We start from the raw sequence: 20,148 nt of genomic DNA, 5'->3' as shown, positions 1-20,148 counted from the left end.
GTTCTTAATTTTTAATTTAGTTTGGGGAAGTAGATGTTTTTATAAATATGTTGTTTTTTTTTTTCATTTCTTGCTTTCCCACATTAAGGGTGATAGCCAAAGGGGTCATGATAAGAGAAAGGGGAACAAATAGAACTGGTGAAGAGCCTGCCTGGCTCCACTCCTGTTCGTCAGGAAGTACATTTAGCAGGGCACCAAGCCTGCCCCCCTGAAATCACTTAGGTGTCCTCCTTTGCTTCCAAAGTCACTGAGGTGTTCTTTGCTTGTGCAGGCAGCTTTCTGCTGCATTTGGTGTGGAAGCAGTCAGGGCTTGCTCTGCCAGCCTGTTCCCCACCACCCTTAGGCAGGGCTAGACTCGGTAATTTTGAGCAAATGTCACCTTTCCCTGTGAGTGACACGTCTAAAATCTTTCTTTTAAACCACTATTTGCAGATTGGATGGGGAAGAATGGGGAGGGGGTTATTGCCAAATATATTAAATATGGGTTGGGGTGTTTGTGTATGTATCTCCCTCAGTTTCCCCAGAAACGAGGTATCATTTTTTTTTTTTTTTCTCAGTCCAAAATCGAGAGGGTGGGGAGAGAGAGGAGGGAGGCTGCAAAAAGCCAGGTATGAGGGAAGGTAAAATCACCACTGTCCCACCCTCGGCCCTGAACCCTACTATCTGAACCCCTCAAATATCCTCAGGATTTCACAAGACTGTCAGTAGGGAACCCCTCCCGTCAAAGATCCAGGCAGGACTGGGGGGCAGGTTGGGAGTGTGATGGGTGGGGGCGGGAGGCATGGGCCGGGGGCAGTTCTCTCCTCACTTGTAAACTTGTAGTTTCACAGAAAAAAACAAAAAACAAAAAACGCAGTTTTAAATAAAGAAATTTCTTTTTTCCCTGGGTTTAGTTGAGAATTCTTTTCAAAAACATGAGAACTTTTTTTCTCTCATAAAGCCCCAAACGGGTTCCCCCCCCCCCCCGCCCAGGTTCCCCAGCCTTGCCCTCACCACCCAGGCCCCAGGTTTCACCCCTGCCTCCTCTCCATGGGAAACAGCCAGACCTGAACCCTGTTGCCTAGCAACCTCACCTAGTCGTCCAGTAGCCCTGGGTGGTCTGGTGCAATAGGTTGGGGGTCCTGAGGGGATGAGAGACCCTAGGAGATGCACTCCCCACCCCCATGGATGTGGCTGTACCCGGAGGCTGGCAGTGCCCAGGGGTGGGGTGACAGCTGTTTCTCCCAGTACCTGAAGGACTCTTGTCCGAGAGAGGCATGAATTCCTAGCATTCCCTGTGACGGGACAAGACGGGGGAGATGGGGGCAGGGGAGAGGGTACAAGCCCCACCTAGGGTGGTGGCCACAGCAGCAAGGGGCAGACAGAGCCAGGAGCCTGGGAAGGAAGCAGGATGGCAGCAGGGGCAGCAGCTGGAGCCTGGGTGCTGGTCCTCAGTCTGTGGGGTGAGCCCTGCCCCACCCCCCACACCAATCCTCCCCGCAGAAAGCACTCTGCCCCTGTCCCCGAAACTCCCCACAACTTTCCAGGAACCTGGGTACTGCTTTTCAGTCTCCCTCATCCACCCTGTTCTAGTTTTATTAGCTCCCATCTCCCTTCCTGCTCCTCCATTGTGGTGCTGTCTCCCAGGGGCAGTAGTAGGGGATCAAAACATCACAGCCAGGATCGGGAAGCCACTGGTGCTGAACTGTAAGGGGGCCCCCAAGAAACCACCCCAGCAGCTGGAATGGAAACTGGTAAGTGGGGCTCCTGTCTCCCCACTTCCGGAGAGACCAGTGACGATTCGCATCCCCTCCTCCCCACCTCCCTACCTCCCTACCTCATCAGCCCTTTCCCAAAGGGCTTGCACTGTTGAGGCCCCTCTCCTCTGTCCCCAGAACACAGGCCGGACAGAAGCTTGGAAGGTCCTATCTCCCCAGGGAGGCCCCTGGGATAGCGTGGCTCGTGTCCTCCCCAACGGCTCCCTCCTCCTGCCGGCTGTTGGGATCCAGGATGAGGGGACTTTCCGGTGCCGGGCAATGAGCCGGAAGGGAAAGGAGACCAAGTCCAACTACCGAGTCCGAGTCTATCGTAAGGGTTCCAGGGCCTTGTTCACAGCCCACCTCTCATCTAAGGAAAAGCCTTCTACCCCAGCCCTTGACTCCTGGGCCCTGGCATGTGAGAACTTGACTTCAGCTGCCCCCATTCCCACAGCTGGGGTGTATCTTCAAAGCTGCAGCCTCTGATTGGAATTTTTCCTCTTTCAGAGATTCCTGGGAAGCCAAAAATTGTTGATCCTGCCTCTGAACTCATGGCTGGTGTCCCCGATAAGGTAGGAGAAGAAAAGGCGAGATGTGGAAAGGGATCCTGAGAATGGGAGGGAAGTGTAGCTGTGTGTATGTGTATGGATTCTCTTATTTTCAAAGATGATGAGATCACTTTTTCCCCAGGTGGGGATATGTGTGTCCAAGGGGGGCTACCCTGCAGGGACTCTTAGCTGGCACTTGGATGGGAAAACCCTAATACCTGATGGCAAAGGTGAGTCCCAGCGTCTCCCCTCCTGGCTGCCTTCTTTCTGATCGCTCTCCCATACCCACCCTGGAATGTCTTGCCTTGTCCTCCCCCCACCATAGGAGTGTCTGTGAAGGAAGAGACCAAGAGACACCCTGAGACAGGGCTTTTCACACTCCGTTCAGAGCTGATGGTGACCCCAGCCCGGGGAGGAGCTCCCCACCCCACCTTCTCCTGTAGCTTCAGCCCTGGCCTTCCCCGGCGCCGAGCCCTGCACACAGCCCCCATCCAGCTCAGGGTCTGGGGTGAGCGCAGAACTGGGGAGGGCCCCAACTTGGGTGAGCACCTGTCAGAAGGTATGACCCTCAGGAAGGAGAGGGTTAAGCCCATGGCCACGGGGACCATAAACAGGTGTAACCCTCAACCTCATGCCCCTCCCCACCCCCAGAGCCTGCGCCACTGGAGGAAGTCCTGTTGATGGTGGAGCCAGAAGGTGGAGCAGTAGCTCCTGGTGGTACCGTGACCTTGACCTGTGAAGCCCCTGCCCAGCCCCCTCCTCAAATCCACTGGATCAAGGATGTGAGTGACCTGGAGAGGGGGCTGGCAGGTAGCAAGATACATCATTGGCAACTAGGAGGGCAGGGGGTTCATGGAGAGCGAGGCAGGCAAGGCGGTACAAGGGTACCTGATGATGTGGAGGCAAAGCCAGCAGTATGGGATGTGTTGGCAGGGGTTTTAATAGTCTCCTGTCCCCTTTTCCCCACCAGGGCATGCCCCTGCCCCTTACCCCCAGCTCCGTGCTGCTCCTCCCTGAGGTAGGGCCTGAGGACCAGGGAACCTACAGTTGTGTGGCCACCCACCCCAGCCATGGGCCCCAGGAGAGCCATGCTGTCAGCGTCAGCATCATCGGTGAGGAGACCTCTCTCCAAATCCCAGGGACCCTGGGGGCGGCTGAGGGACAGTGCAGGCTCCAATTCCCTACCCTACGCTAACACTGTCCCCGAGAGCCACCCCACGCTTCCCTCAGGGCAGCCACACCCAGGCCTTCTCTGCCCCACACAACCCAAGAGAACAGCCCCACCTGTCCCCTCTCCCCTCTAAACTGAAGAAAGGGAGAGGCTCCGCCGGGGCTCCCACTAGCCTTCTCCCAAACTGAAGCCTTCCCTTCTGATTTTGTTTTCCAGAAACAGGCGAGGAGGGGCTGACTGCAGGTGAGGGGTTGGATAAAGTCAGAGAGAAGCAGACAGACCTCAGCATGACTGAGGGGATGGTCAACAAGAAAGGAACTATGAGGGCTGTGCCCTCAATTCTCCCCGTCTCCCTACAGGCTCTGTGGAAGGGCCGGAGCTGGGAACTCTAGCCCTGGCCCTGGGGATCCTGGGAGGCCTGGGGACAGCCGCCCTGCTCATTGGGGTCATCATGTGGCAAAGGCGGCAACGCAGAGGAGAGGAGAGGTGAGTGGAGGAAGCCAGACACCTCAGACTAAGGGCTTCCAGGCAGCAAGGAGGGGTGTGGGGGGAGAAATGACGGAGTGCTGGGAACCATGTGCAGAATTCTCCCCAATCCTCCTCCCCAGGAAGGACCCAGAAAACCAGGAGGAGGAAGAGGAGGAGCGCACAGAGCTGAATCAGCCCGAGGAGCCTGAGGCGGCAGAAAGCAGTGCGGGAGGGCCTTGAGAAGCCCACAGCCGGACCCCATCCATCAGCTCCCTTTTTTTTCCCACCCTCTTTTCTGGCCCCAGACCAATTCTCCTCTGTATAATCTCTACCCCACCTCCCCAAACTTTCTTCCACAACCAGAGCCTCTCACAAACAGTGATGAGTAAACACCTGACACATTTGCTCTTGTGTATGTGTGATGCCCTCACCCCCTGCACCCTCGAGAGCCCTGAAGGAGAGGGTCTCACCCCCATGCTTCGCCACACCACACCAACATCTACTGAAGTTGGAGAGAAATGCTCCTGTCTTGGAAAGAAGGAGGGATGGACAAAGGTGGGCAGAGTTCCCGTGAATACATCTCACCTTGTTTATTGAATTTGTAATAAAGGAGGTAGTGAGGGAAAAGAAGCACTTAAGAGTCAGGACCCACATTAGACACCGGGGAGAGAAAAATTAAATTAAATCAACAAGGGGAATATGGGGGAGAGTCAGAGGGAGCCTTGCCCACCTTTCAACATCAAATCAAGAAATGTGGGGGAAAGCAAAGGATCAGCAGAGAGGGGAGACAGACCTTGTCTTCAGTCCGTCCTCCTCTCTCAGAGCTGGGAGTTACGATGCTACTGAGCGAACAGTTCAGAGCAAAGGTTCTCCCATTCTATGCACAGGTGTCACTCCTCCTCCCCACACCCTCCTGGAAAGTGGCCAGCGTTGGCCTTAGCCAACAAAAATGGAGGGCTTACAGGGGAGGGTCCGGGAGTAAGGAAGGGTCAGCAGGGACCCCCAATACTGATTTTCCTCTGGCTGGAGGTGGGCAGGAAGGAGACACAGCTCAAATACTGAGCAGCCAGAAAAAGAAAAAGATGGCGAGAAACAGGAAGAGGGAGTCCTGCCAGCTGGAGGCCGGGTGACCCTGTCCCAGATCCACACCTGTGGAAGAGAGGAAAGCTGTGGAAGAAGTATCCACTCGTAGGCTGGAAGCGGGTCTGAGGAGATTCAGAGGGCTCGCTGGTAGTAGCTGAGGGAAGGCTCTTACCTGTACCCCGACGGAATGGCTCGTGGGTATTGAAGACGGTGGTGAAAAAGCCAAAGGGAAAAGCACCAACACCAAATGAGAAGTGAAAGCCCCCAGTATCGCCAAATGGCTGGAATCCCTAGGGAGGTGAAGAAAGTCAGTGAGGAATGGGGCAAGTCTTTGGCAAGGAAGGAATACAATCAGACAAGACTCACCCCTCTGCTCTCTGGAGCGGGTCGCTGGCCCTGGGGGCGGGGTGGGGTTTTCAATCTGAGGAAGAGGAGAGGGACTATCAGCAGGAAGTAGTCCCTCCTCTTCCATAGCCCACTCCCCAAGCAGAACCTTCCACCTTCCCTCAGCACCACCTCCCCTCTCTCACCTGGGATCCCGGGGCTTCTGGCTCCCTCGCCCGTAAAGGGGGACAACCTTTTCTCTGCTGATCCCAGCTTTACACACTGGGCACTCTTGCCGCTCTGGCCGTGCCTCCAGCCACTGGGGGAAAAAAATGTAGTGGTTTCCAGTACACAGAAGGGTCTTCCAGCTCCTCAGACCTCCCCATCTCCCTCTTCATCTCCTCTGCGTACGCACCTGATGGAGACAGGGCCAACTGGAAGGGGAACGAGAAAGGTCAAACCAGTTACACAAAAGAGAGACACAGACCCAACCTCAGAGTCCCATCTTTCCCCCTCTTACCAGGTGTTACCTGCTGTTTCTTTTCATATTTTCACAACCACTACCATACTAGCCAACTTGGCCTTGCTGCTTCTCTGATCTTCCAACACCTAAAGCTACATCCATCCTCAACATGCTCAACCCTCTCCCCTCTCCTCTCCCCCAGCAAACACACACACACACACACACACACACAAATCCTCACCCCTCCCTTCTCTGCCTTTCGACTTAATTTCCAGTCCTGTTCAACCACCCATTTCCAGGTCTCCTCTTTCAGCCCCAGCCCTATCCTTGCCCCCATCACTCCCAGACCAAAGCCCCTTTACCAGCACCTTCTACCGCTACTCCTTTTCCTCTCTCCTATGCCTAACAAAGTCCCTATTTCCACAACTCCTTAACCTTTGGGGGCTGCCCCTCCACAGTGCCCTTGTCCCCAAGTTTCTCATACCACCCCTTGCCATATCTCACCTGCATGTGATCCCACCTTCCCTAGATCTCCCCCTACTCAACTGATGCGTGCCTCCCCTAACCTTTGAGTCTAATCCGATCCTACCTGTACAGCTAAGACCCCTCCCTTCCCTGGGGTAAGGTGGCTCGCGTCTCACCTGCACAGATGTGCAGTGCCCACCCCCTGCGTCCCACTTCCTCTTAACGCACCTCTTAACACAACTAGGTTGGCTCCTAGTTGCTATGACTTTCCTTTCCACAGTTCTCCTCTGTACAGACGTGACCCTCTCGCCCACACATACCCAAAAACACGTAAGAACCCCCCTTCAGGCCTCACCTATGAGAATGTGCCCTCCGATTATTTGTATGACTGTATGGTCCCCCACGCCCCCAGCCTCCGCAGTATAAAGCTGAGCCCCACTCCTTTTCGCACCCCTCTCAGATTCTCACCAGTACAGGTGGCCACACACACTGACCACAGCTTCCCGAGCAGTCTCCAGACATATATTACATTCGAAGGTCGCGCCCGCCCCGCCCCGCTCGCGGTTTGGCCCTTCGGGGCCCCCGTCCTCCTCCTCCGCTGCTGCCATGGCCGGTACTGTTTCGCCCCCCGCGTGCCCCTTAATCCCCCGAAACACACATACAGACGCCGCAACAAACGAGAAACCGCCTCCTGCCCACGATCTTTCGGCAGGCTTCAAGGTTTTCTAATCACTATTGGTCTCAGTGCCTGCCAATCAAACAGAATCGTAATAAAGGACTGGTCCAAAGGGCGGGGGAGGAAAGAGGTTTACGCGGTCCCGCCCTTGCACAATGACTATTGGCTAATACAGTCACAGTCAGTTTGCAATGCCATGGGATTGGTAAATATTCCATACGTCCTGTCGCCCCGGCTAGGGAGGGCTTTATTCGTCTGAGTAGCTGCCAGTCATAACCAAAGGCCAGAAGCAATTGGCTCAAGACTACTTAGACCTCGCCCACTACAAGCCCCTGTCTTTCTTTTACTTCCTCTTTCAGAGACCGTCCGGATTCCTTTGGACTTTGGAGCGTATAGCTCCAAAGCAACTAATTGGCTAGAACTCGACGGAAAATGGAGGCGAGGTAAAGCGCGCGTGCGCGGTAGGCGGAGGGAAGGGGTGGGCCAATCCTATGAGAGTTGAGCTTTCTCTGGTCCCACCCCTTCACCGCTATATTGTCGCCATGGTGACTGCTCTACAATTGGCGGGGTTTGGGGTTCAAAGGCCTTGTCTCGGCCTCATCCGGGTCCTCCGACTGCGGTCTCTCTCGACTGATTGGGCCGTTTTTTTCGCACCTGATTGGCCGAGGTCGGAAAAGACGGCGAAGAGTTCGGAAAAGAGGACAAACGCTAGGGTCGCAGGGTTCAAAATGGCTCCAGCCTCCTTCGGTGACGTAAAGAGCAGAACTTGGGTCCACCCCTCTCTCTTAGTGAAGAAAGGAGCAGAACTGGGATTAGCCCGACGTTTGGATGGTGCGAACATCGATCTGCGGCGCTGGTGTTAACCCATCTCCCTCGGCTGGACGACTCAGCCCGCTCCTCTTTAGGTGATTTACAGAGCAGAAATGAAGTAAAGGCCCATCCCCTTTTTAATGTGACAGAGTAGAACAGAGTTGCCCTAGACACCGTTTTAAACCTTAAAGAGCAGAAAAGGTCTAGCTCCACCCCTTTGTGAGTGGGTGAAGAGGCAAGATCCACCCCCTTTTAGGCGACCCGCGGCGGAAAGGGGTTAGGCCCGCCCCTTCCTTCTTGTACTGTGCCCCGCAGAACTGGGGTCTTCCTCCTGGGCTGGACCCCTGGGACTTGGGCAAGCTGCTTCAGAGTTTGGGCCTTTCGTACGAGTTTGGGCCTTTTCTACAGTCAGTGGCCCTCACTGTGGCTCAAGGAGCAGAACTAGGTAACAGTTCTCCCATTACCAGTGTTCTTTACATCTTGTTCCTCAGGGCGTGTAAACTCTTTCAGGGCAAAGGTGTCTAGTGGGGGTGGAGGCCAGACACAAGCTGAGGGTTCTTCAACAACATCCTGATAAAAGTTCCTACGTGACTCAGTGAGGGACGGTGAGAAGTTAGGAGCTGCCTACGGCAGGGGAGGTTAGTGTTCGGGAAGCGTGTAGAGGTTTAGGGAAAAACCTTATTGAGAGGCAGAAGTGGAGACCAAGAAGGGAGGAGTGATGGAATGATCCTGATAAGGGGATGATGGGCGTATGGGGGAGAGGGCAGCAGGGGCTGGAGAGAGAGCTAGGTACATACTACAAAATTAAGGAGGCATGCTTATCCCAGAGGAATCAGCATTCTTCCTCACTTATTTTTTCAAGAAAGCAACCCTAATGCCCAGTTTCCATTGGAAGAAGAGTATATTTTTTCTATGTTGAGGAGAGGGGTAGTCTCAGCTTGGGTGAGTAAGGAGACTGATAGGAAGGAAGGAACTAGAAAAGAAAAGGTACTGAGGTTAAAGTACATCACAGAAGGAAAAGGGCAGGGAGAGGGCCTGAGAGTGTCCCTTCTCTCCAAAGACCAGGAAGGGGGAGGGTGGGGGGAGGTCAGTGGAGGAGGGAGCTGGACTGCTGGGAGATAGTGGCAGGGACAAAGGGCAGAAACCAGACAAGAGGGCTGGAAGGTGAGGTGGGGTGAGATGGAGTCCTGGAGAGAAAAAGAAGAGAGGTGAAGAACTCAGAGCTTGGCATATAGTAGGTGCTTGATAAATATTTGGACTTGAATGGGGGAACAGGAAGAGGGAGATGGAAAAGGGCTGGAGTTGGAGGGAATAAGCAGCAGATGTGGGAGTTAAGGAGAAAAAAAGAAACAAGTTGACAATAAGAGGAGAGCTGATGGAGAATGAGAAGGAACGGGCCAAGGAAGGAATACAGCACCAAGGGACACGCAAGCCATGTGTGCTGAAAGGAAGTTGGAGAAAAGAAGATGCAGCTGGAGCCAGAAAAGGCCAAAGAGACCGAGACGGAGCCCAGCTGAGCTCTCGTGGGGTGGAGCTAGCAAGAGGAGACTGAAAGATGTGGGGAGGAGATGCCTGGGTCCCCGGGAGGCGATTGGCAAAACAGGGCGCCCATCACCGCCCCCTACTTCCTGGCCAGCCCCGGAAACCAGCGGGCGTGGGGAGGGGTGGCGGGGGATAGCGGCAGTAGCAGCCCCAGCCCTCAGAGAGACGGGAGGGAGGGAGGGAGGGAGCTGGGGGGACAACCCCCCACCATTCCTACCGCTATGGGCCCAGCCTCCCACTCTCACCTCCCCTCCATCGGCCGGGGCTAGGACATCCCCAAATCCTGTCGCCCCCTTGGCACCGACACCCCGACTGAGGCAGAGACACAGCCACCCGCCACCACCGCTGCCGCAGCCTGGCTGGGGAGGGGGCCAGCCCCCCAGGCCCCCCACCCCACTGAGGTGGGGGCAGGAAAGGGATGGGAGGAGGGGGGAGGAGGGGGCTAAAAGGGATGTGGAGGAGGGGATGGGGGAAAGATTGGGTCTGGGAGGGCGGGCTGGGGAGAGGCTTGGTGGGAAAAGGATACGGGCCGACTTGGGAGAGGGTTGCTGGGGAAAGGAGAGGGGGCCTGAGAGGGAAGAAGGATGGAAGAGATACGAGGCAGGAGAGATGGAGACCCTGTGAACTTGAGATGAGGGTGTGGACAGGGAATCTTGGAGAGGAAAGCCCCAACACCTTCCCCAGTTCCTTTTCTTGCCCTTTGGCCCCACGTGACCCTTGGGGGGTAGTGGCAGGCAGAAGGCAGTTTAGTGCCCTCCTTTCCCGAGCAGAATTTGCTTCCTAGGGATGCCCTGAGACACCTGTTTCTCTCAAGGCACAGGACCTCTTGTTTCTCACTGGCCTTCCATGCTGTGTTCGACCCTTACTGACATACAGATGCCTTGTGGGGGGCCATGTTTTCTACATTGAGTGGGTGTGCCTTTGATGTGTTTAATGGCTTGTGTGCGGCTAGTTTGTCCTGTGCTCTCCATGGGTTGTGGAGAAATGATGTGTTATCTTCCATCAGAATTGCCTTTTCTCATATGTCTGTGTCTCTTGTCCAGTCTTGACGTGTTCACATGTGTGTGTTCTCATCTGTTGCATCTGTTATGTGGTTTCATGTTTCTTGCACATCTTATGTTTACTTTGCATGTTTACTTTAGCATGTAGAGATCATACCTTATTTTGTTTGGGCTCACGGGTTATGTGCATAGTCCCACCATATGCAGTCATCTTCGTGTGTGGGATCTCGTGGCTTAGCTGACTAGCACACACTCATGTTGTGATCGGATTGGCCTGTTTATTGCATGTGTTTTCCCAGTCCCAATTCACACCGCACACGTGTGCCCCTTCGCATGATGTGCTGATGTGACACGTCCACAGCTTGTGTGCTTCTGGTTACATACACTATTTATTTCATAATTTTATTGCCAATATATTTTGTGAGCCGTATGCTCATTAACTCACTTGGCACTCCATTGTGCTTATAAATCCTCGGACATCCCTGCTCTGGAGAGAGTCACTTAATGTCACATATTAGAGAAAAAGGTAACTGGGCCTCCATGTCCCTAAAGAACCATCCCCATATGCCTTACCTTGCCGACCCCGCTGGCCTGTGTCTCTTCACACATGTTACATCGAGTGCCTGTGAACAGTCTGTCCATGGAGCTCAGTGCATAGCACAGCGTCACCTCTGCCATGTACATTATCTGTCCCCCGCTCTTTGCACTGTTGGCATGTATTTGATGACAGCGGCATCTTTCCCCTGTGGCATGTTAATCCCCTTTCTGTATGTTTCTCTTGTGTGCAAGATGGTATGTGCCATCTTGTCTAGATTGCTGTCACTCTGCCTTCACCGTGACCCTGTATTGTGTGTGTATATCCAGAGTAGGTTACTGTTAGTCCTGGTGTGTTCATTGCTTTTTTGGTGGCTTTTCTTTTCATAGTTAATAGTTCTCAAGAGGGTAGCTCTCTGATTGGTGTTCAGAACTGTTGTCTCCTTAATTACGGCTATGTGGGTATGTACACAGCCTTATAATCTGTTCAGCAAATGTTTATTGAGCATCTTCTCTGCTTCCTTCCATCCTGGGCATTGGGAATAAGACAATCCCTGTCCTCAAGCTGCTTACACGTTAGGGAGGGAAACAAAGATAACCTCAAGTGGTTACACCCTGTCTAGTGTCAAGACAGGTGGTTCTCAAACTTATGTGCACATCAGACTCACCTGGATGGCTTGTTTAAAATAGTATACAGATTCATGGGGCCAATGGCCAAATCTTCTGATTCAATAGTCTGGGGTGAGGTCCAAGAATTTATTTTTCTGCACTTGGAGAATCAGTGATCAAGGTAAAAGTGAAATGAAAACACAGGCCTGGAGGGGTTCAGGAAGACCTCCAAAAAGTGACACTGAACTGTATAAGGCAAGTGAAGAGGCAGAAGAACATTCCAGCCAAAGGGAACAGCATGTTCATGGCACAGAAGCATGAAAGATAATGGTGTGTCTGAGGAACTGAAGTAAATCAGTTTGACTAGAGCGAAAAGGCTTTTGTAGGGATGTGGCCAAAGGTGTAAGCAGAAGTCAACTTGTCAAGAAGGGCCTTTGGGCAAGAGAGATGCTCACATTTGTGTCACAGAAACATCTGTGGTTGCCATGTGGAAGATGGATTGAAGGGGAAGAGTTAGGAGCCTGTTGCAAATAGTCCAGGGGAGAAACGCTTGTTCCAACTTGCGGGGGCAGTAGGATGAAGCAACTCAGAAAGCCTATTGTCCTAGAGCTGGCAGAGTCCCATTTCCTCTATCACCTGTTACCTTCGCCCTTGGCAATGGACTTACCTTGGAGCACAGCCCTTCTGTCATTGGAAGGGAGTGCCTTTGGCCTTAATACGAGTGACAGATATTTGCCTGAACACCGTTTTTGTGAATTGTGACCCTGCCCCAAACCGTGGGGCAGAGTGGAGGAAGGAGGAAGAGCCTAAAAAGCAGATTCTGCATGCCTGTGCCTCTTCCTCCCGAGCTCTTTCCTCTCCCAGGGCAGGTGGTGTAATGACCCTTTTACTCTCTGCCCTCCTTTTTTCGCTTGGTGAAGCCTTACACACTGCATGCCTGACCACATTGCCTGCAGTGTTGCTGGGAGGGAGGGAAGTGGGTGGTCGGATTTGTTTGCCTGTTTGTGGAAGCAGGATTAATAGATACAGGTATGTCCATGGGTTTATCTGGGAACAGGGAGCCTGCCTGGGTGGAGAGGGGTTTTACTGGGTATGAATTTACCATCCTTTACCGGTCATGGGTGTGATTGTAAATTTGCGTATGTGTGTGAACAGGTCAGTCTTTGTATGACTGTGTGTGTCTGAGTTTGAGTTAGTGACAGAGCCTTTATTCTTGCCAGTCAGCCCCTGGAGAATGTCTGTGAGTGTTTTGTCATTTCCACTGTATCTGCTGCGTGCTATGTGTGCACTTGTGTGTATATATACAGGCAGCAGCATAACCAAGTGGTTAGGAGCACAAGCGGCTTAGCTTTAAGCTAGGAAGTGCCTCTTAGGAGTCATATCACCTCAAGTAAGTTTTTTAACCTTTCTGGGCCTATCTCCTTTAAAACGTAAATCGTGTGTTTCATATTTAAGGACTTAACATAGTATATAGACCAGCCCTGTCCAACAGAACTATAATGCAAGCCACATATGTAATTTTTAATTTTCTGGTAGCTACATTAAAAAGGTAAAAGCACGGTAAAATTAATTTTAGTGTATTGAACCCAGTATGTCCAAAAGGTTATAATTTCACAATGTAATCAATATAAAAGATTATTAATGGGATAGTTTACATTCTGTTTTTCATTGAAAGTCTTTGAAATCTGATGTGTATTTTATATCTCTAAGCACCCCTCAATGCAGACTAGGCCACATTTCAAGTGCTCAGTTGCCATATGTGGCTGGTGGCTACCATATTGGACGGCAGAGGGATAGACCATTTTAAGATCCTTACCAGCTACAAGCGTTAGCTATTATTAACGTCCTGTTGTTGTCATGTGTCTGTGAGTTGTGGATGTCCATATCTTGTGTCTCATGTCTGAATGTATCTGGATCCTTCAGGGAGAGGGGTGGGAGAGCAGTCCTGAGCTCCCATCCCCACCGCCCCCATCCTCGAGAGGCTTTCTGGACAGGTTTTAATGGGAGCCCTGGCCCCCAGAGCCCCCCCAAACCCTGCCTTCTGCACCTTGCCCGCCCCATCCCCCATCCAGGAACCAGGCCCACTGCCCTTGCCCCGTCCCCTGCAGGTGACCAGAATGGAGCTGTGGCCAGGGCTGTGGACTCTCCTGCTGCTGCTCGCCCTCCTGCTGCCCACTCTGTGGTTCTGCAGCCCCAGTGCCAAGTACTTCTTCAAGATGGCCTTCTACAACGGCTGGATCCTCTTCCTGGCTGTGCTCGCCATCCCTGTGTGTGCCGTGCGAGGACGCAACGTCGAGAACATGAAGTGAGGGGCAAGGGGTTTTGGGTGATGAGGGAACCTTAGGGTCAGATGCAAGCAGTGGATGGGGAGGGCACTGAGTGTGCAGGAGACACTGAGCGAGCCCAGGGACAAGGAGGCGGAGCAGACTGCAAAGATGCCCAGGAAGACAGGGGTGGGGGAGGGGGGCTGAGGCCTGCAGGTGGACGTCAGCAGGTCCCGCTGGAACCCCTTGCCATGTGGAACCTCCACAGGATCTTGCGTCTGATGCTGCTCCACATCAAATACCTGTACGGGATCCGAGTGGAGGTACGAGGGGCTCACCACTTCCCTCCTTCACAGCCCTATGTGGTCGTCTCCAACCACCAGAGCTCCCTCGACCTGCTTGGTGAGCCGCCTCCCCTAGCCACGCCCATCCTCCTGCAGCCCTCCCTGGGATCGCCTCCCCTAGAGGTCCTCCACCCTCCCTCGTCTGGGGCGTTGCCCCCTTGCTCCCTCTGCAGGCCTCTTTCCCTGGGGTAGAGCTGCCCTCATAAGCAAGATAATACACCTTTAGTCACCTTCTCTTACTTTCGGGGGCTTCCCCCACCCCTCGCCCCGAGGTCTGCCTCTTCCTTTAGCTCTAGTCCCTGGGTGATGACCTGGGTGAGGTGGGCTGCTTCCTGTGACACTGATCCTCACCCCGCCCCCACCTCTGCCCTAGGGATGATGGAGGTACTGCCAGGCCGCTGTGTGCCCATTGCCAAGCGCGAGCTACTGTGGGCCGGCTCTGCCGGGCTGGCCTGCTGGCTGGCGGGAGTCATCTTCATTGACCGGAAGCGCACTGGGGATGCCATCAGTGTCATGTCTGAGGTCGCCCAGACCCTGATCACACAGGATGTGAGTCACCCTGGGGAAATGGGGGTTATGGAGTAGAATAGTTGTAAATAAACTGACGTGCAGGGCCACCAGGCCTCGGAAGTCCCATTACAGCATCACAACCATTCTCTGATCCCTCCATATGTGTGTCTTCCTTGACTCTCTTTCTTTCCCAGGTACGGGTCTGGGTTTTTCCTGAGGGCACGAGAAACCACAATGGCTCCATGCTGCCCTTCAAACGTGGCGCCTTCCACCTCGCAGTGCAGGCCCAGGTGATTACTCCTTCCCGTCTACTACTGACCCTCAAGCCCCCACCATCCCTTCCTCTCTTGGCAGAGGCTGGTCCTTGGGACCTCAGAAGGGAGCCGTGGGCTGATCGCTCTTCCTCTCCCTCAGGTTCCCATCGTTCCTATAGTCATGTCCTCCTATCAAGACTTCTACTGCAAGAAGGAGCGCCGCTTCACTTCAGGTGAGGGCTCTGTGCAGATCTGGGGTTGGGGGGTGGCCAGAAGGGCCATGGGAGAGGCTAGAGGGACATCCCCATGGGGCAGGAGCTTCAGTCAGCGTCAGCACTGAGATGTCCACAGGATCATCTGATGTGACCCCACATCAGCCAATAAGTATTTATTATTTATTAAGCACCCCCTATACCCTGCTAGATGGGTAACACTTGGTCCCTCCAAGAGAGGCCATTACTGTCTAGCCGGAAAGATAAAGCCTGTGTGTGCAGTTACAGCATTTGGCGGTAAACACTAAACCCAGACAGTGGGGCTGGCAGGGTGCTGAGGTGTCTGGACTGGGGCTGGGGAAGGCTTTGTGTGGGAGGGCCGCAGAGAACAGGTGGCAGCTGGTAAGCTGAGGGGGAGTTGTCCAGGGCAGAGAACTGAAAGGTTGAGGAGGGGAGTAAGTATCAGGAGAGCTCAGAAACCTGTGGGCAGACTCCCGGTAGACAGGCCATGATGGTGCTCACCCCTCTCCCAGGGCGATGTCAGGTACGGGTGCTGCCCCCAGTGCCCACAGAAGGGCTGACACCAGATGACGTCCCAGCTCTGGCCGACACAGTCCGACACTCCATGCTCACCGTTTTCCGGGAAATCTCCACTGATGGCAGGGGTGGTGGTGACTATCTGAAGAAGCCTGGAGGGGTGGGCGAGGCCCAGCTCTGAGCTCCCTTCCCATCTACCCCCCACCGTCTCCACACCTGCCAGCCCAGTGGGCCTGAAGCTGGGCCAAGCCCTCTTCCTCATTTCCCCTCTCCCCACTTGTTCTCTTCTTTGGAATCTTCAACTTCTGAAGTGAATGTGGTTACAGCACCGCTCCCTGCCCCCTTCCCAGCACCGCCCCCCAACAGACTCTTGCCTAGGTGCAACCTCCACCCTGAACCCCACCTTCTGTGCCATCCTGTCTGTGGGACAGTTGCCTCCCCCTCATCTTCAGTGGTTCAGCCTACACAAGGGTAGGAACACTCCATTCTGTCCCCAGTGGACCCTCTTCCTTTGTGGTCTTCTCTACCTCTCCACCCCACATTGGCCAGTGGATTCATCCATTCTGTGGAACAATTTCTCACTCCCATGTCCACGGATTCAGTGGACTCATCCATTTGTGAGGGCGACTCCTCACGCTGTGGCTGGAAGCTGATGCCTGGAATACTTCTCCCAGGCTCATCCTGGAAACATTCCTCAGCACCTTCTCCCTCCTTCCCGTGGAGCCTCCTGTCAGTGGGGGCTGGACTCTGTCACTCAGAGGTCTCATCCCTGCCCTCGTCCAAGTGCCCAGGGTTGAGCACACTCTTGGATGCCACATTTCTGCCTCCCCTCATCCCCTGGGTATAGTTGTTCAGTGGTCCTGGCCCCACCAAGCCCCCTACAGCCCTGCTGTACCATTCTAACCAGACACAAGGGGAAGAGGCAGACATCAGGTGCTGCACTCACTTCACCCTGGGGAGTTGGGGAAAGGAACTGAACCCTGGCTGGAGGGGATGGGAGGGCTTTTAATTTATTTCTCTTTCTTTTGAGGCTTCCCCTCTCTGAGCCAGTTTTCATTTCCTCCCTGTGGCATTAGCCACTCCCTGCCTCCCACCCCAGATCTGTGCTCACAACCACGGAGGTGGGCTGGGAGCAAAAGGAGAGGGTGGGACCCAGTTTTGCGTGGTTGATTTTTATTAATTATCTGGATAACAGCAAGAAACCGAGAATAAAGATTGAGAGAGATCTGGGCACTTTCTGGCTGCGTTTGTTAAGGAGTTAAAAAAGCAGTTCTCATCCAGGCCTCTGCCCCAGCCGGAAGACTCAGGGGCAGGCCAAGACAACCCGCCTTCCTCCTTTCTTCAGCTTTCCAAAGTTTCCATTGTTCATTGCTCCTTAGTGGCAGATTACCTTATCTGCAGCTCCCCAGCAGGCCAATCCCAGAGGATTAGTGGGTCCAGTTTCTGTATAAATTAGTGGGGCAGGGGCTCTGCAGAGGCTCCTTAGCTCCGCCGATTGAGGCCTCGGCCCAGGCTGTTGTCCTCACAGGAGCCTGGTTAATGACAAGGAGACAGGCAGACACATTGACTGTGGACTTCCTGGATGCCTGGAGTGGGCCCTGGACACTGAAGGATTGACAGTCTCACTCACCAATAAGTGGAACCACCAAGTTGGAGACAGACCAGGAGAAGGGGTGGTAAAGTGCGGAAATCTGGGGAAGGTATGGGGTGAGTGAGTGGAGGAGAAGAGATTTTGGACAAGAGAAAACTGAGTTGGGAAAAGGTGTCTGGAAGAGCTGGGGGCAGCTGTTGGGAGATGGGGGTCCCCACAGAGAGGGGCATGGGGACTCACAGGCACCTAGCCTCTCCTCCAGCAGCAGAACCTGGTCACTGAGAGACTCAATCCTGTCGCCTCGGCCCCACAGCTCTGCCACCTGTTCGGGCTGCAGCTCTTCTGGGGGCATGGGCAGCACTGCTCGGACCCAGGCCCCAGCCTGACTGGCCCACTACAAAGGAAGAGACACCTCAGGGTGTTGGGGGTGGGGTCTGCCACCCAGACCTGGCCCCAGGCATCTGCACTCACCTGCTCCAGCCGCTCCAGGCGCCCTCGCAGCTCGCGAATCTCCCGCCTCAGGGCACGCTCATCGTGTCCAGCCTCCCGAACTGGGACAAAGGAGCGAGCCGAGCGTGACCACTGCCCTGGCCCTGCCTCTGGTCCGGCCCTCCGCATGCCCCACGCACCCACCCACTCACCGGCCACGCTGAGGATGCTGGCACTGGTTGGGGGCTCTGGGGCCCCTTCTGCGCAAGTGCGCCCGTCCGGGCCCAGCACCAGGCCCCGGGGGCAGCCGCAGGTGAAGCTGCCTGCTGTATTGAAGCATCCGTGCGAGCAGAGAGTGACGCCAGTCCTGCATTCATCCACGTCTAGTTACCGGAAAGAGGAGGGGGCTGAGGGGGGCGGGGCGGAGGGGGGGCGCCACGGCGGGTAGGGAGGTCCTGGCGCCACCCCGAGGGAGGGCGAGCCAACTCACCCACGTGACAGTGCTTCCCACCCCAGCCCGGGGCGCACTCGCACTGGTCTGGCCGAACGCAGACGCCTCCGTTCTGGCAGGGCTTGGCGCAGATGGCTGCGGGCGCAGGAAGCGGGGTTCAGAACCGAGCGGAAGGCCTGGCTCTCCAGCCCGGCGGGGCGCACCTCCCCCGAGGCCTGGGAAGACCCAGCCTCACCTTCATCACAGGTGAGCGCCCCGGGATGCCGCTTTTTCCAGCCCTGGCAGCACACGGCGTGGGTCTGCTGCACCTCCCTCCTCACCTCCCGCCAGGCCACATGGTACGTGGTCCTGGAACACAGCGCCGGGCTCTGGACATTGGCATATGGGTCCTGGTCCCGGTTTTGGGGGTTCGTTCCTCTCGAGAGACCCCAGAGCCCAGGCTCCCCACCCCTCACCTGTAGGTGCTGCAGACACGCCTTCCAGAGCACAGAGTCAAGTAGGGCTTATATACGGGTTGGCTGTAGGACTCGTTGTAACGGAGTGGGACCACCAGCGTCTGCTTGGAGCAGACCCCCTGACTGCACCCATGCGGGGGAAAGTGAGAGGCATTGAGTGGGCCAGGCCCTGGGGAGCCAGGAGCCCCACTTCCCTTCAGGCTCCACTGAGGCCCCACCCTCCCTAAAAATGACAGCCTCCCCGCCATTCTAAACTTTGTTTTGCCGCCTGTGAAGCCCCACCCCCAGCAGGTTTCATGAAGACCTCACCCCTGGCCCTGCCCCCTCTGTTATCACCTCTCTTTGAGGGATCCACCCTTGGCCCCCTCGCCTGTCATCAGTAGCAGGAGGAATGAGAGTCCGCCTAAGACAGTGCACAGCTCAGCCCTGGACCCCATGTTTCTCCTTGACTTCAGACTCTGCCAGCTGCAGGCAAGAAGAGGTTAATGGAGGCCCTTCCCCTCTCCTGTGAATTTCTCCAGTTCCAACCCTTCCAAGGGCAGTCTGCTGGTGCCCTTTAAGTGGGGCAGGACATTCATTTGCACGCTTGCACTAGCCACCAGGATTGTCTACACCTGCAGGTACATTTAAATAACACCCCCCTTCCTCTAGCACATCATGGTCCGTGCGGCACCATACAAGCTCACAGCCCGACACACTCCCTCCACCTCCCCTCATGACCCTCCTGTCTCTGACATGCCCTCTTCCATCCTAATCCTCCTACCTTCAAAATATCAGATATGCACCATTACACCCCTTTACACCTTGTACACACACACCTGGAAACCCCACCTTAAACACATTCCTGCTACCCTCACGCACCCACACCACCACATACACCCTGGACCCACTCCCCTCACTCAGACAACACACCCAACTCACACTCACTCTAAGACTCTGAGTGACCCCCAGTCTTTCCCCCTTGACGTTCTCTCCCCACCTGTCTTTTCCCCCTCTCCTGGAGACTTCAGGCCACCAGCCTCAGAAGCAGCAGCTCAGACTGGTGGGCGGGCTGGGCGGGCTGCAAAGGAGAGGAGGGGCGGGCCAGACAGAGCCCTCCCATTCCTGCCCCCTCCCACAAGCCTCCTCCACAGCTAGAGCTTGGTCAGTTCAGTGGGGTCCAGATCCCACTACCTTCACCCCCCGCAGCCAAGCAAAGGGCCCCTTAGAAGTCTCTTCTCAACCCTATGAGGCCCCTTATTTTTGGAACTCCCCCAAATCAGCAGAGACTACTAGCTTTAAACACCAGCAGTACCCCTGGCCCTTGCCCTCCACCCTTCAACCCAACACAGACTAGGGAAGAGCTGAGGGGCAGGAAAAGGCAGAGCTGGCAGAGAACAAAGTGGGGTCAAGTCATGGGAGAAAAGGCAAGATCAGATGAGGAGAGAAAGAAGCGTGTGGTGGGGACTGTCCAGGGAAGTAAAGGGAAAATTGCCCCCATTTCTTGATGACATTTGTTAGGGCCTGGTGGGGGGTATGCAAAGTTGAGTCAGCCACCGCCCCCCATGCCAGAGCAGACAGGGCCTTATTGTCTCCACCAAGATTCCTTCTTTCGAGGAAGAGGAGGCTCATTGTCCAGCCCCTCACCCAGCTCTGGCCTACAAAGGTCAAAAAGGGGCACCACAAATGCCC

At 54.8% G+C, this 20,148-nt stretch overlaps 4 protein-coding genes across 16 annotated transcripts; 2 read left to right on the top strand and 2 right to left on the bottom strand.

Annotated features, from left to right (window-relative positions):
- Positions 1-1,374: 1,374 nt before the first annotated feature.
- AGER (advanced glycosylation end-product specific receptor) lies at positions 1,375-4,327 on the top strand. 6 transcript variants are annotated; one of them, XM_061196074.1, is made up of 11 exons: positions 1,375-1,442; positions 1,627-1,733; positions 1,875-2,067; positions 2,244-2,308; positions 2,427-2,514; positions 2,610-2,825; positions 2,936-3,066; positions 3,255-3,396; positions 3,672-3,698; positions 3,815-3,941; positions 4,064-4,327. In XM_061196074.1, exons 1-11 carry the CDS (start codon positions 1,391-1,393, stop codon positions 4,161-4,163), a joined length of 1,248 nt encoding a protein of 415 aa, XP_061052057.1. In that variant the 5' UTR covers positions 1,375-1,390; the 3' UTR covers positions 4,164-4,327. The 6 variants fall into 6 exon arrangements, with proteins under 6 accessions (XP_061052057.1, XP_061052056.1, XP_061052061.1 ...); XM_061196073.1 differs by having other exon boundaries at positions 2,610-2,843; XM_061196072.1 differs by having other exon boundaries at positions 1,376-1,442; positions 2,610-2,792.
- A 156-nt stretch (positions 4,328-4,483) lies between these two features.
- On the bottom strand, positions 4,484-6,903 carry RNF5 (ring finger protein 5). The gene is made up of 6 exons (XM_061196071.1): positions 6,727-6,903; positions 5,746-5,764; positions 5,537-5,649; positions 5,373-5,427; positions 5,179-5,296; positions 4,484-5,072 (listed from the first exon to the last, which is right to left on the bottom strand). The coding sequence occupies exons 1-6, from the start codon at positions 6,864-6,866 to the stop codon at positions 4,975-4,977; spliced, it is 543 nt and encodes a 180-aa protein (XP_061052054.1). The 5' UTR covers positions 6,867-6,903; the 3' UTR covers positions 4,484-4,974.
- Positions 6,904-7,209: 306 nt separating this feature from the next.
- On the top strand, positions 7,210-16,776 carry AGPAT1 (1-acylglycerol-3-phosphate O-acyltransferase 1). 7 transcript variants are annotated; one of them, XM_061196066.1, is made up of 7 exons: positions 7,210-7,377; positions 13,539-13,735; positions 13,963-14,096; positions 14,412-14,587; positions 14,743-14,838; positions 14,963-15,035; positions 15,548-16,776. In XM_061196066.1, the coding sequence occupies exons 2-7, from the start codon at positions 13,548-13,550 to the stop codon at positions 15,730-15,732; spliced, it is 852 nt and encodes a 283-aa protein (XP_061052049.1). In that variant the 5' UTR covers positions 7,210-7,377; positions 13,539-13,547; the 3' UTR covers positions 15,733-16,776. The 7 variants fall into 7 exon arrangements, with proteins under 7 accessions (XP_061052049.1, XP_061052050.1, XP_061052052.1 ...); XM_061196067.1 differs by lacking the exon at positions 7,210-7,377 and adding an exon at positions 7,645-7,839; XM_061196069.1 differs by lacking the exon at positions 7,210-7,377 and adding an exon at positions 7,645-7,839 and having other exon boundaries at positions 13,503-13,735.
- EGFL8 (EGF like domain multiple 8) lies at positions 16,684-19,519 on the bottom strand. Of its 2 annotated transcripts, XM_061196062.1 has the most exons (9): positions 19,457-19,519; positions 18,814-18,942; positions 18,478-18,600; positions 18,258-18,370; positions 18,062-18,157; positions 17,784-17,954; positions 17,614-17,693; positions 17,383-17,536; positions 16,684-17,083 (listed from the first exon to the last, which is right to left on the bottom strand). In XM_061196062.1, the coding sequence occupies exons 2-9, from the start codon at positions 18,912-18,914 to the stop codon at positions 17,034-17,036; spliced, it is 888 nt and encodes a 295-aa protein (XP_061052045.1). In that variant the 5' UTR covers positions 18,915-18,942; positions 19,457-19,519; the 3' UTR covers positions 16,684-17,033. The 2 variants fall into 2 exon arrangements, with proteins under 2 accessions (XP_061052045.1, XP_061052046.1); XM_061196063.1 differs by lacking the exon at positions 17,383-17,536 and having other exon boundaries at positions 16,685-17,083.
- Between the last annotated feature and the right edge of the window lie 629 nt (positions 19,520-20,148).

Source organism: Eubalaena glacialis, chromosome 7 (genome assembly GCF_028564815.1).
Source record: "Eubalaena glacialis isolate mEubGla1 chromosome 7, mEubGla1.1.hap2.+ XY, whole genome shotgun sequence".
Classification (NCBI taxonomy): Eukaryota; Metazoa; Chordata; class Mammalia; order Artiodactyla; family Balaenidae; genus Eubalaena; species Eubalaena glacialis.
This window is presented reverse-complemented; position numbering and strand designations above follow the sequence as displayed.